General features: G+C 42.1%; 1 protein-coding gene across 2 annotated transcripts; it reads left to right on the top strand.

Moving 5' to 3' along the window:
- Positions 1-51: 51 nt before the first annotated feature.
- On the top strand, positions 52-15,152 carry LOC111156567 (ribosomal protein S6). Of its 2 annotated transcripts, XM_022517547.1 has the most exons (7): positions 52-56; positions 11,040-11,046; positions 11,575-11,706; positions 12,166-12,376; positions 12,750-12,896; positions 14,764-14,921; positions 15,012-15,152. In XM_022517547.1, the coding sequence occupies exons 2-7, from the start codon at positions 11,041-11,043 to the stop codon at positions 15,105-15,107; spliced, it is 750 nt and encodes a 249-aa protein (XP_022373255.1). In that variant the 5' UTR covers positions 52-56; position 11,040; the 3' UTR covers positions 15,108-15,152. The 2 variants fall into 2 exon arrangements, with proteins under 2 accessions (XP_022373255.1, XP_022373254.1); XM_022517546.1 differs by lacking the exon at positions 52-56 and having other exon boundaries at positions 10,960-11,046.
- The last annotated feature ends 92 nt before the right edge of the window (positions 15,153-15,244 follow it).

Genomic DNA, 15,244 nt, shown 5'->3' with positions numbered 1-15,244 from the left:
CCCCCCCCCTTTCAAACTTCCATTTCCTCCTTGTAGTAAGGTCATCGTGGGTTCAGGTGCCGGGGGGGTGGGGGAAGACTCCCCATACCAGCACAACTTAACATTGCTGGCAGTGGGCAGGACACGAACAAAATTAGACGGACCGGCTGTTGACCTTGATGATAAACGCCGAGTTGGGAGGAGGGGATTGCTAACCTCCACTGAGAATCTGCTCTGCAACGAAAACTGCTTAACTTTTTCACTTGTTAGTTCATTTATCCCTGGCAAGAATTCTAGAAGAAAGGTATTACCATCATTTTACAGATGGGGAAACTAAGACACAGAGAGAGCAAGTCAGTTGTCCAAGGTCACACAGCCATGACCCCCCCCCCTTTCAAACTTCCATTTCCTCCTTGTAGTAAGGTCATCGTGGGTTCAGGTGCCGGGGGGGTGGGGGAAGACTCCCCATACCAGCACAACTTAACATTGCTGGCAGTGGGCAGGACACGAACAAAATTAGACGGACCGGCTGTTGACCTTGATGATAAACGCCGAGTTGGGAGGAGGGGATTGCTAACCTCCACTGAGAATCTGCTCTGCAACGAAAACTGCTTAACTTTTTCACTTGTTAGTTCATTTATCCCTGGCAAGAATTCTAGAAGAAAGGTATTACCATCATTTTACAGATGGGGAAACTAAGACACAGAGAGAGCAAGTCAGTTGTCCAAGGTCACACAGCTATGAAGGAATGAAAACGCATGGGACAAAAAGATTGCCCTAATATAGTGACTTGATTTGATTCAAACAAACAATAAACCAGGTTTATTACTGTACCTTTCCTGTCATTCCTGTTCCCTCCTGCCCACCACCAAATATTTCATAAATACATGCCAGAGTTTATTTGCCACAAATCTGCAAAAACATCACTTAGTCCCTGACCCAAGGGGTGAGAAATCCATTGTAATTCTTGCTCCTGGATATAGTTACAGAAATAATGCCAAGGAGTTTTTCTAACTTCACTTCTTTGATTTTACTTCCTTTCCCAAACACAGTGGGGCATATTTAAAATTAGTTTCTTCCTACAAGTAGGAATTGCCCTTGAAATTAATTTTGTTGTGTTCAAAATGATCTTTTTTTCCCTGCTTACTCGAGTTGGGCCAAATATGAGAGAGTTTACTGAAATGTACAAACTCACTTCCTCCCTTATTACTTCTCTTCCTTTCTGTATTTATGCCTCCTTTTGGAAAGTATCCCGTTTCCCAAACACACTTGAAAAACTCATTTACCAGTGAGTTAGGGGAAATTTTACCTTTACTGATTGCTCTTGGGGATTATTTAACTTAATGCTATTGAATATAAGAAAGTATTCTGTTTGGTCAGGTTTCTCCTGGTCAGAGACTACCTTCAGGCCCTGGTATGGGCTGAATTTTTTCCCCGCCCCCATTCTTAAGTTGAAATCCTAACCTCAGGGCATCAGAATGTGACTAGTTTGAGATACGGTCTTTAGTGAGGTAATTCAGTTAAAAATGACATGTTTAAAGGATGCCTGGGTGGCTCAGACAGTTAAGCGTCTGCCTTCAGCTCAGGCCACAATCCTAGGGTTGTGAGATTGAGTCCCACATCGGGCTCCTGGCTTGGTGGAGAGCCTTCTTCTCCCACTAACCCTGTTTATGCATATGTTCTCTCTCTCTCTCTCTTTCTCTCTCTCTCTGGCAAATGAATAAATAAAATCTTTAAAAAAAATAAATAAAATGAGGTCTTTAAGATGGAACCTGATTTATATAACTGGAGAAGAGATTAGGACACAGACACACAGGGAGGACAGAGCACTGAAGACACAGAGAAAAGGCCACCTACAAGCCAGGGAGTAAGGCCTCAGAAGAAACCAATCCCACCAACACCTTGGTTCTGAGACTTCTAGATCCAAAATTGTAAGAAAACAAATTTCTGCTGTTTAACCACCTAAATACCACCTGCCGTGGTATTTTGTTATGGCAGCTCTAGCAGATTCACACAGGTCCCCAATTCAAAGCTCACCTTCTTCGCTGTGTCACTCAGCCTCCAAACCTGTCTGTCCAACAGCCTGTTGGCTGTTTCCACCTGTGTATCCCCTAGACACTTCACACTTGGTGTGTCCAACCTGGAAGTCTCACCACTCTCTGTATGCCTGCCCTTCTTTCAAAGCTCCCCATCTCAGTGATGACACCCCCGTGACAAGCCAGAAATCTAGGTGGCATTCCTGATTCAGCTGTCCCTCCACTCCCCCTTCTATTAATTGTAAAGTTCTGTGCATTCTACCCCTTGAATCTCTTCATTTAATTTTTTGTTTCCATTGAAAAATGCCAAAACTGAAGAAAATTGGAAAGGATACAGTGAAAATTAACCACTTTTATAAAAGATTTATTTATTTATTTTAGGGAGAGAGAGAGCGAGCAAAAATGTGCGCCCACACGTGTGCATGGACTGGGGGAGGGGCAGAGGGAGACGGAGAAAGAGAATCCAAGTAGATCACCACCCCCACCCCATTTGATCCCAGGACCCTGAGATCATGACCCAAGCCAAAATCAAGAGTCAGATGTTAAACTGACTGAGCCACCCAGGTGACACTCATTTAACATTTTTTATATTTGCTTCCACTTCCCCCATATATATACTCTCCTGTGTATATATGCTATATATATAAAATAGTATATAGTATGTGTGTGTATATACATTTTTCCTGAACCATTTGAAAGTAAATTACAAACACCATGGTATTTCACCTCTGAATATTTCAGCAGACACTTCCTAAGAATAAGGTTATTCTGCCACATAGCCTCAATATCACCACCGTACCTAAAACTTAACGTTATTTAAGTAATACAGTCTAATACATAGTCCATATTTAAGTTTTACCAGTTGTTTCCAAATATCTTCCTTCCCCTTCCTTTTCCTTCCCTATTCCCCCATTCTCTCTCTCACACACACATACACAATCTATGTGTGTGCATATATATATATATGCATGCATACCTCTAATTCAGATCGGACTCCACAAGATTCTACATTTCCCCCCCTACATTTAGATATCCCACAGTGAAAATCCTGGTTCCTAAGACCTCAGTGGATTTATTCGTTCTGTGTCTTATAATATACACAAAATAGTTTCAGAATTGAGACTAATACAATGATCATTAGCAAATTTACTAAGTAAAATTTAAGATCTTCTTGCACTTCTTTTGGTCCTTAGAATATATCCCCCACCAGGAATACATAGTTAGAATACTGTCTTCAAAAGTTTCTTGAAATTTTTTTTTTAAAGATTTTATTTATTTATTTGACAGACGGAGATCACAAGCAGGCAGAGAAGCAGGCAGAGAGAGAAAAGGAAGCAAGCTCCCTGCTGAGCAGAGAGCCTGATGCGGGGCTCGATTCCAGGACCCTGAGATTATGACCTGAGCCGAAGGCAGAGGCTTTAACCCACTGCGCCACCCAGGCACCCCAGTTTCTTGAAATTTTTTATCTGACTATATTTCAATTTGAGAATTAATTTGTTTCTTTTTCAATTTTGTGATTTTTTAAAAAATCCTTTTACTTTTTAAAAAATATTTACAACATTTACATAGAAGTCAAACCTTTATAAAAGGAATATTTAAAGTACTAATGTCAGCAAGATGACCAAATAAGACATCCCTTGCTTGGGGGCGCCTCGGTGGCTCAGTTGGTTAAGTGTCTACATTCAACTCAGGTCATGATCCTGGGGTCCTGGAATTGAGCTCCCCTCCTTCTGCCCCTCCCCTCACTCATGCTCTCTGTCTCTGTCTCTCTCTCACATAAATAAAATCTTAAAGAAAAAAAAAAAAGACCTCCTTGCTCATATCTGTATCCTCAACAATAATAATTTGGCATCCAACAGGGACAAAGTGCCTTTGTGGGAGCCTCAAGATCAGGTAGACTATGAAACCCCAGTGCAGGCCAAGACCAAGGAGAGCTGTTTCAAGAAAGGCAGGCCCTCACTCCGGCTGCACTCTGGCCACAGATGCAGAAACAGCTCTGTCACCCCATGACTTGGCTACAGCCCCATCTGGCTTTGGTTCTGTGAGCAGCACCGTATGCGAAAGGCCTTGAGAGGAGTCACACCTACCGGTGCGTGGGGTAACAGGCATGAGGACCTCAGTCCTGGCTGGAGTCCCTGAAGTGGCCTATGAGCTGGCTCCAAGACACTCTTGGCTGGGATCCAGGAGCTCCTGGAAGTAAGCCTGTCAAACTTGGTCAAACAGCAGAATTTGAAACAGTCCTGGAACTGGACTCCAGCCCATCCCAGCAGCAGCCTGTGAACAGTCCTGCTGGCACAAGGACCTGGCAGGAGACCTTCCTGTCTGTGACTTGGAGATCCTGAAAGGGTGCTGTCCTTTCTCCAGCCCCTCTAGCCATGGTCAGAGAGCCAGCCAGCCCACCCAGGGACCTGGCAGGAGACAGGCCAGTCCATGCCTCCACAGCCAGGGACAACCTGTTGTCATTGCTGTTCCCTCTACCCTACTGCCACTTGGTAAAAGTAGTCAATTTAATTAGGTAACCAATTAACAAACGCATCTCTATTTTATTATTTCCTTTCTTATTAAAAAAAAACCTAACTTTTCTCATTCAAAAATATCTGGGGAACCTGGCTACATATTTTCTGAGAGATAGTCCTCATTCTTTGTTTACTGCAACAGACCATGTTTTCTTAATTCTAAGACTCACATTCCTTTCTATTTGAGCATTTCAGTATCAAAACCAGTCTTAAATCAGTGCCAAGTGGACTTACTAGCCACAAGGCTGAAAGTTAAGTTAAGTTGTGACTGTTCTTTCCTGGACAGTTTCCTATTCATTTGTTTCTTAATACAACCGAAGTACTTGAAAGAGCAGCATCATGAAGTTCCATGTTGCATACTTGGGGCTGGTATTTGTTGAGCATATGCTTAACATTACTGTGATGCAGCACTGAAACAAAAAGTTGCCATTTATGCAAGAGATTGCCTGTCGCACATCAGAGACTGCAGTTGAATGTAGTAGACACAGCCAAGTCTCTTTGGAACAATGACAGATTTCAGAGCAAAGGTTGGTATGAGCCATTTATGCATCAGGAAGTACACAGGCACTAGACGTTTATCAGTTAAAAGCTTTTGGCTGACTTGCAAGAGAAACTTTCATAATTCCAGCTTTACTCATGAAGAAAAAAAAAGATCAAATAGAAAATAGACTTGGAATCCCAGCTATCATTTCTATGCCTCAAAATTTTTCAGGTGATTCTAAAACTGACAAGACTATATACACAGGATGCCTGCTTTCAATGCTGCTAGTTGACATTGTACTGGAAGGTCTTGGCAGAGCAATTAGGAATGAATGAATGCATGAAGAGCATTCAAACGGAAAAGAAAGAGGTAAAACTATATTCATAGATGAGATGATCATAAATAGAAGATCCCAAAGACACCATAAGAAAACAAATAAATTCAGCAGTTTTAGGAAATAAGATGAACACACAAAAATCAGTTGTGTTTCTATACACCAGCAATGAATAATCTGAAAAGGAAATTAAGAAAACAATCCCAAAGGATAAAATACCTAGGAATAAAATGAATCAAGGAGATAGAAGACTTGCAAGCTGGTAACCACAAAACATCGGTGAAATAAATTAAAGAAGACCTAAATGAATGGAAAGACATTCTGTGTTATGAATTGGAAAACTCAATGTTGTACGGATGATAAAACTGATCTATGGATTAAATGTAATCCCTCTCAAAATTCCAACAGGGCATACTTTTCATAAATGGGCATAAAATTCATATGGAAGTACAAGGGATCCCAAAGAGCTAAGACAATCTTGAAAAGAAGAGCCAAACCAAGTGTCTACATTCAGCTCAGGTCTCAGGACTCACATTTCCGATTTCGGAGACTTACTACAAAGCTACAAGTCAAAACAGCATGGAACTAGCAGGATAGACATACAGACCAATGGAATAGAACTGAGAGTCCAGACTCATAAACTCATACATCTATGGCCATTTGATTTTCAACAAGGGTGCCAAGATCATTCAATGAGGGAAAGAATAGTCTCAATAACAAATGGTGGGACAGCTGATAGCTACATGCAAAAGAATAAAGTTGGATTCACTACCTCACACCATACTAACAAATTAACTCAAAATGGATCAACGAGCCAAATAAAAGAACTCAATACAGTTCTTGAAAGAAAACACAGGGCGCCTGGGTGGCTCATTCAATACTTATCTGCCTTCAGCTCAGGTCATAATCCAGGGTCCTGGGGTAGAGTCCCATGACAGGCTCCCTGCTCCGTGAGGAGTCTAATTCTCCCTCTCCCTCTGCCCTCCTCCCCTCTCGTGCTCTCTCTCTCTCTCTCTCTCTCAAATAAGTAAATAAAAGTTTTTTAAAAATATAGGGGTAAATCATCCTGACTTTGGATTTGGCAATGGATTTGTCTCAGATATAACAACAAAAGCATGGTCATAAAGAAAAAAAAAAATAGATAAATTGGACTTCACCAAAATTAAAAACTATTGTACATCAAAAGACATTACGGGGCGCCTGGGTGGCTCAGTGGGTTAAGCCTCTGCCTTCGGCTCAGGTCATGATCTCAGGGTCGTGGCATGGAGCCCCACGTTGGACTCCCTGCTCAGCAGGGAGCCTGCTTCCTCCTCTTTCTTTCTGCCTGCATCTCTGCCTACTTCTGATCTCTGTCAAATAAATAAATAAAATCTTAAAAAAAAAAAGACATTATCAGGAAAGTGGAGGGGCAACTGGGTGACTCAGTGGGTTAAGCCTCTGCGTTTGGCTCAGGTCATGATCTCAGGGTCCTGGGATCGAGCTCCGAGCTCCACATATGGCTCTCTGCTCAGCAGGGAGTCTGCTTCCCCCCTCTTTCTCTCTGCTTGCCTCTCTGCCTACTTGTGAGCTCTCTCTCTTTCAAATAAATAAATAAAGTCTTGAAAGAAAGAAAGAAGACACCTACAGAACGGGAGAACATATTTGCACATAATATATCTAATAAAAGTTATAATATTCTGAATATGCAAAGAACTCTTAACAACTCAACAAGACAAACTAATTCAAAATGAGTATAGCAGCCCTTTTGTACTATTGATGAGATTATAAAATGTTGTGACCGTTATGGGAAAGAGTACAGAGTTTCTTCAAAAAAATTAAAAATAGTGGCACCTGGATGGCTCAGTGGGTTAAGCCTCTGCCTTCAGCTCAGGTCATGATCCCAGGGTCCTGGAATGGAGCCCCATGTCAGACTCCCTGCTAAGCGTAGAGTCTGCTTCTCTCTCTGCCCCTGCCCCCAGCTTGTGCTCTCTTTTGAGCTCTCTCTCTGAAATAAATAAATAAAAATCTTTTTAAAAAATTAAAAATAGAACTTCTATATGATTCAACAGTGCCACTTCTGGGTATATATCCAAAAGAAATGAAAGCAGAGGCTTAAACAGATATATTCACATCTATGTTCATAGCAGCATTATTCATACATTGTTGGTTCAGTGGTAGAATTCTCACCTGCCATAGCAGCCTTATTCACAACAGCTAAGTGGTAGAAGAAGTAACGCAGATACTCATCAACAGATGAATAAACAAAATGTGGAATATAGACACAATGGAATATTCTTCAGCTTTAAAAAGGAAGGCTTTTACAGGCTACAGCATGGATGAATTTTTAAGACATTATGCTAAGTGAAATAAGCATCACAAAAAGATAAGTACTACATGATTCCATTTCTATGAATTTGACTACTTGAGATACTTCATATAAACCAAGTAGAGGGGCGCCTGGGTGGCTCAGTGGGTTAAGCCGCTGCCTTCGGCTCAGGTCATGATCCCAGGGTCCTGGGATCGAGCCCCGCATTGGGCTCTCTGCTCAGCAGGGAGCCTGCTTCCTCCTCTCTCTCTACCTGCCTCTCTACCTGCCTCTCTGCCTGCTTGTGATCTCTCTCTGTCAAATAAATAAATAAAATCTTAAAAAAAAAAAATAAATAAACCAAGTAGAATGGTGGTTACTGAGGGTGGGGTGGGTGGGGTGGGGTAGGGAGGAGGAGGAGTTGTTTAATGGGTATAGAGTTCCAGTTTTGCGAGATGAAAAAGTTCTGAGGACCTGTTTCACAACAACGTGATTTTATATATATATTATATATAAAAATAATATATGTGTATATATACATATTTTTTAAGGCTTATTTATTTGAGAGAGAGAGCTCACATGAGCAAGTGGGAGAGGAAGAGGAAGAGAGAGAATCTTAAGTACAGCACAGACCCCAATATACGGGGCTCAATATCACAACCCTAAGATCATGACCTGAGCTGAAATCAAGAGTCAGATGTTTAACTAACTGAGCCACCCAGGTGTCCTGCAATTATATTTAACATATGACCTGTATACTTAGAAGTGATTAAGATGGTAAATTTTGTGTTTTTTACCACAATTAAAAAATACATGAAAAGAAGAAGAAAAATCTGAGAAGTAGTCTTGGTTTGACTCTTTGTCTCACATTAACTCACTATTACTACTACTTCAGTGAAAACAGAGCTAAAAAACACAGTTGGGTAAAGTACTTGAATAGCTTCCTATTTTTCCAAAGAAGACATAAAAAAGGCCAACACGTGTTGGCTGGGATTTGGAGACATTGGAACAATCATCCATTGCTGGTGGGAATATAAAATGGCTCAGCAGCTGTGAAAACCGTTGGGCAGTTCTTCCAGGAGTTAAACACAAAATTTACATATGACCCAGCAATTCCACTTTTAGGTATATACCACTTTTAGGTATATACTCCAAAGAATTAAAGACAGATACTCAAATGTACCAGCGCTACTCGTGAGTTAAAAGTTGGAAATGATCCAAATGTCCGTCAATGGATGAATGAATGGATAAACAAATTATAGTCTTTATAGTGGAATATCGTTCAATCATAAAAAAGAATGAAATATTAATAAATGCTACAAGGTGGTTGAACTTCAAAAACATGAGAAGCCAGACATGAAGTTCGCATATTGTGTAATTCTATTTACAGAAGATGTAAATCCATAGAGACAGCACTCAGGCTGTGATTGCCATTGGGTGCTGGAAAAAGGGAACGGGGAGCAATTGTTTAATGGGGACACAGTGTCCTTCTGGAACTAGACAGAGGTGGTAGATGCACAACATTGTCAATGTACTGAATGCCGATGAACTGTTTACTTAAAAATGATTAATTTTGTTATATCAATTTCACCTCATTACCAAAAAATTCCACAGGTTTTAAATGTGTCATTTCACCAACATTCTATACATTAATACTAGGTGATCAAACAGGATTTAGTAGTACTATTTCAATTTCGAATGTGAAACGGGCCTAAACTCCAAACTTTGTGATACTGAAGAAGAAGACGTGATGTTAAAAAAAAGAAGAAGAAGAAGAAGGAGGAGGAAAAGAAGAAGAAGAAGAAGAAGAAGAAGAAGAAGGTGGTGACAACAATGGAGGAGAAGAAGGAGAAGAAGGGATGTAATCATCTTGGAAAGTAAATTATTGTTTACCTGAAATGCAGTTTTTATTTCTTGAAAAAAATATGGAGTAAATAATAGACAATAAATGCTGAGTGTGGTCTTCAGAATTAGACCACCCGGGTTCCCATTCTTGCCTTCCCAGGAATGTTCTGGAGGACTATCAAATGCACTGTATCTTTCTCATGTCTTGTGTACTATTAAGAATTGCATCACTGGGGCACCTGGGTGGCTCAGTGGGTTAAAGCCTCTGCCTTGGGCTCAGGTCATGATCCCAGGGTCCTGGGATCCAGCCCCACATCAGGCTCTCTGCTCAGCGGGGAGCCTGCTTCCTCCTCTCTCTGCCTGCTTCTCTGTCTGCTTGTGATCTCTGTCTGTCAAATAAATAAATAAAACCTTAAAAAAAAAAAAAAGAATTGCATCACTGCAGATTCAACATTTACTATAACACATTCACTTATTCTCCCTCTACTGGCTGGTTCCATACTACCACACTGTAATATACTAATAGCTACCAGAGCTGGGGTTATAAGTTAACAAATACTTACTGAATGCTTATTCTTTATGTGCCCTGCACTTTGCTGTGTCCTATGTGTTCCATAGAGAAGTTTAGACAGTAGCCCTGCCTAATTTATCATTTAGGAGAGGGCAGAGACCATAAACATATCAATTATGTATCATTAAGTATGAGAAGGGAAAACAGTGCTATACCAGAGATAAAAGGTGGGATACTATTATAGGGAGCGTGGACAGGAAAGGTTTTTCTTGGGACATCTAATCTGAACGACCTACATAATATTAACAAATGGCAATAGGTGAATTTGTGGGATGTTTGAGGTCAGGGACAGGAGATTGCGAAGTATTTAACTGCAGTGGAAAATGATGCATTTCTAGCAACAGCGATATAATTTTTCGTTGTAAAAGATCCAGAGGCAAGACAGAAGCCAGGGAGACCATTTAAAATGCACCGATGGTGGCCTGGCTTAACTTAGGGTAATTGTGGTTATTGGCCTGGGCCAATGGGAAGGTGTGATTCTGCGACAGAACGACGATGACGGTAGAGCGGTTAGAGGACAGACAGTAAAACAAATCACGGTTTTTAGGGCGTCCTGCTGTGAACAACCGGAACCAGAGCACCGCAAGCTTCTCAACTAAAAACTAAAAATCTTCAGACGGTGTCTAACGTACAGGAGAGACCAAAAGAGCTGAACTCTGGTCCTGCCCTTCCCCTATGGTACCAGCAAAGGCAGAGTGTTCGGGACCCAGCCGGGAGTCCACCCTGGTTCAGGACAGAGCGGAACAGGTCAACCTGGGGAGAATATAACCTTCAGAAACAAACTTGCGCGGAACAGCTGGTGTCCCATTGCCGGCAGAGCCCACCTCCGAGTGCTAATTAACCCCGCCTCCGGAAGTACCGCCCGCCGGCGCTCACTTCCGCTATCCCTGGCGACAGCTTATATCGCGAGAATTAGAAGTGCCTATGAGACATGGGCTAAGCGGAAGTCGGGCCTCTTTTTCGTGGCGCCTCGGAGGCGGTAGGCTGCTTCAGGATGAAGGTAGGAAGTTGTGGAGGCTTTTGAAATGGGCTCGGGGGAGGTGAATCGAGCCCCAGAACGTTGCAGTGCTACCGTCCTGGCTCTCCAGAGTCCTAGCTCCAGGTGGAGAAGAGTCTGAGGCGGGAGAAAGCCTGCCGCTCTCGGATCCGAGGGCCCTCAGGAGAGCGGATGGCGAGCGATTACAGCTGGAGCCGCGCCGGGCGGGGAGCGCCATGGTGGCGTCCTCAAGCTCCGCCGGGCGAATGCGGCCCTGCTGCCTCGTTGGCGGCCGGTGGGTCGCGCTTTTTGCTCTGTCGGGCTGAAAGGCTGCGGAGGGTCCTCGGCCCCGGAGTCATTCCGCGAGGCTTGAGGAAAAATTAGCCTGGTTTTAGTGCGATATTTATGCGTTATTATGCACACGTGTGCTTTAGCTAACAAAACCGACACGTCAAGGTATCAGCTCCTCGTCTGGGGGGTTACATAAAGGCTTTTTGGTGGTTCTGCGGTTTTCTAAAGCTCTTCTCCCCTTCCTCCCCCCTTAATCCTTAGCTGAACATCTCTTTCCCAGCTACTGGCTGCCAGAAACTCATTGAAGTGGACGATGAACGCAAACTTCGTACCTTTTATGAGAAGCGTATGGCCACAGAAGTTGCTGCTGACGCCCTCGGTGAAGAATGGAAGGTTGGTTACCGAATTAAATTGTCTGAGCTGCTCAAGAGCTCGTCGGTGCTGTTGCTAATTGGTAACTGTGTAGCGGGGTTCGTGCTCCGGGTTCTGTCTTCTGACCTTGGGTTACATACTTCCACGTTTGAAGTAGAGCTGTCACCTTGCGGGGTTCCGTGTACGTCAAAGGAGAAAATATACCTAAAGTTCTTTAGAAAGTGCCAACAAGGGTTGTTTTGGTTGGTTGCTCGTTTGTACTTTCGTTTCTTACCATCTTTCCATTGCTGGAACTGTTACATCTAGTAAGACATAGGTTAGAAGTAGGACTTAATTGAAAAGAATTTGCTCGTTGATGTTGGCAAATTGAAGAGACAGACAAAACTTCGTAACCAGAGAAAACTGTAAGTTTCAAATTGGCTTTGATTTAGGATTTAAGGGCCGTAATCCTTTATTTTACAACGTGTCACTATTCTGCAGGGTTATGTGGTCCGAATCAGTGGTGGCAATGACAAACAAGGCTTCCCCATGAAGCAGGGTGTCTTGACCCATGGCCGTGTCCGCCTGCTGCTGAGTAAGGGGCATTCCTGCTACAGACCAAGGAGGACAGGAGAGAGAAAGCGCAAATCTGTTCGGGGTTGCATCGTGGATGCCAATCTCAGTGTTCTCAACTTGGTCATTGTAAAGAAAGGTGAGGTTTACTTGTGTTCTTGAGTTCAGTTTCTGTTGACACTGATTTATTTATTTTTAAAGATTTTATTCTTTGACAGAGAGGTCACAAGTAGGCAGAGCCAGGGCGCTGGGGAGCAGACTCCCTCTCGAGCAGAGAGCCCTATGCCGGGCTTGATCCCAGGACCCTGAGATCATGACCTGAGCTGAAGGCAGAGGCTTAACCCACTGAGCCACCCAGGCGCCCCTGACACTGATTACCAAAATGGTTTTTTATTTGCAGTATCCAGTTTGTCCATTGGACTTGTTTCTTTACCAGTGCATAAACAGTAATTACGGTTCTTGTTTATAAGCAAGTTGTGGAACTAAAAAGTTCTGATCACTTTCCTCCTCAGGGGAGAAGGATATTCCTGGACTCACTGATACTACTGTGCCTCGACGCCTGGGGCCCAAAAGAGCCAGCAGAATCCGCAAACTCTTCAATCTCTCTAAAGAAGATGACGTCCGCCAGTATGTTGTGAGAAAGCCCTTAAACAAAGAAGGTAGGGGAAATTATGCAGTTCAGGGTTTGCTTAATTTCGGTTGTCTGTAGCATCTTGTACAGATAATAGAAAGTCCACCTATTATGTATTTACTGTAAGTATTTTAGGAAGATATTGGGAAGAGGGTCAAGATGGGCACTTGTTACTAATCCTTGTTGTATCTGATGGTTCTCTAGAGTATTAGAATTTTACGTGAAATTTTGCCTGGGTTACTGTGTATGTTTATCGGAAGATAACTTACCAGACCTAAAGTTCATTACTTTTGGTTAGGAGTCAGGAAGATAATAGGAAATTCTGGGACTGTTAACTCCTGGCCTTTATTTTCTTGATCTGAGATGTGGATATTAATTGTAGGAGTTGTGGCCATTAGAATAAAAATACTTGATTCAAAATCCTAGCAACAGGGCGCCTGGGTGGCTCAGATAGTTTTCATGATTTCCAGGTCCCGGGATTGAGCCTCATGTGGGGCTGTCATCGGGGAGTCTGCTGCTTCCTCTGCCTCTCACCCTGTGTGTGCTCTGTCTTTGTATCTCTCTCAAATGAATGGAGAAAATCTTAAAAAAAAAAAAAAATAACCCTAGGAAGAGGTGTTTGGGTTTTGGAGTTTTAATATTTTGAGATGGTATATAGTAGACATGGTTTGTTAGGGAACATAACCTGTCACTGGTGAGGCAGCAGTGCTCTGTAAAATGATTTGTCTCTCTAGTAAAGTGTATGAGTATTTATTTATGTTAACGTGGAGTAAAGAGCATGTCAGTTCAGTTCGGGTTTTCTTGACAAATGGGAAAAAAAAATGGGTTGGGTTTTGGCACTGGGTACTTGAAAACTTAAACCTGGCATATAGTGAGTGCTCATGGGTCACTGCAGATATCGGAACCACTTATGTGCGAGGTACTATTTTAAGAGTTGGGGATATAGTAACAAAGGACAAGTTACTCTTCTGTAGTTTACATTTAGAAGTGGCAGGTACATGGCAGTTGGAACACCACTGGCAATACCAGTGTAGTTAAATGTTCTGGTTAACAGGTGATAATAGCATCATTCTTGTATTTTTAAGGTGTTTGAGTTTTAGAATTTGCATGAGCTATTTGTTATTCCCACCAGGTGTCTACAGACTCAGATGATTACATCTAAAGAGCCATCTGCTTGAAAGCAGATCTATAAACCGTAGAATTTGGGACTTAATACACAGGCTAAGTAAAGATACCCTGTGAACTGTGCACTGCACATTCTAATGTTAGTGGTTTTGTTCCTTAGGTTGGCAGGATCTGCCTTGGCAAATACTGAATTCAAGCATAAATGGGATTTCAGAGTGTGGTTAGGGGATTGGTGCAGATAGAGCTTTAGTTTTCATAGATAAGTTACACATGCACAGTTAATACTGTTTTAAAATAATGCTCTTGTGTCCTAAAGTACACAAATATGTAATACCCTATAAAGACAATCTTACTGTGGAAGGGAAATTGAAGTTGAGTAGAAAACTTGGGGTATGACTTCCCCCCTTCACAGAGTAGCCTAAATTTATATATAGTCTAGAAGCTGACATCCAAACTAGTGATGTAGTTTGATGAGCTGTTTTAGGATTAAATGTGTCAATCGGGAAAACACTGGCACCCAGTAGACAAAGTTGATCTCTTCACTTTTCAGAAGGACTTAACCAGTTTCTCTTTTGAGAATATTTAGCCCGTTTTGGGTTTTGTTGACAGGGTAGTAAGTCTATTGAGTTATATAGTAGTTTAGATTTGACTTAAAAGGCTTCATACATGTAAGTCCTAGGTAGTCCTGTTAGTAATGTTTTTAAAATGTAGATGTGGATCCTGATGAACATGGTATTGATAAGTGATTGAATCGTCATCTAAATTTTCAGGTAAGAAACCTAGAACCAAAGCGCCCAAGATACAGCGTCTTGTTACTCCACGTGTCCTCCAACACAAACGTCGGCGTATTGCTTTGAAGAAACAGCGCACTAAGAAAAATAAGGAAGAGGCTGCAGAATATGCTAAACTTTTGGCCAAGAGAATGAAGGTAAGTCAAGAAGACTGGGGGAGGGAAAGTCAGGCCTGACTTTGGATTTTTAAGCCGGACAAGCTGTAACTGCTTTTTTGTTTTGTTTAGGAGGCCAAAGAAAAACGTCAGGAACAGATTGCCAAGAGACGGAGGCTGTCCTCTCTGAGAGCTTCTACCTCTAAGTCTGAGTCCAGTCAAAAATGAGATTTTCTAAGAGTGACAAATAAATAAGATCAGACATTAAATCCCCTTCATTGACTTTTCATTGGTGATAAACATAGATAAAGGGAGGAAAAAAGTGAGATAAATAGGGGAATATCGTATACAGCAATCTGATGGTG

Source organism: Enhydra lutris, unplaced genomic scaffold (assembly GCF_002288905.1).
Source record: "Enhydra lutris kenyoni isolate GAN:26980312 unplaced genomic scaffold, ASM228890v2 scaffoldscaffold47, whole genome shotgun sequence".
NCBI lineage: Eukaryota > Metazoa > Chordata > Mammalia > Carnivora > Mustelidae > Enhydra > Enhydra lutris.
The sequence above is the reverse complement of the archived record's forward strand: the minus strand, read 5'-3'. Positions and strand labels throughout refer to the sequence as shown.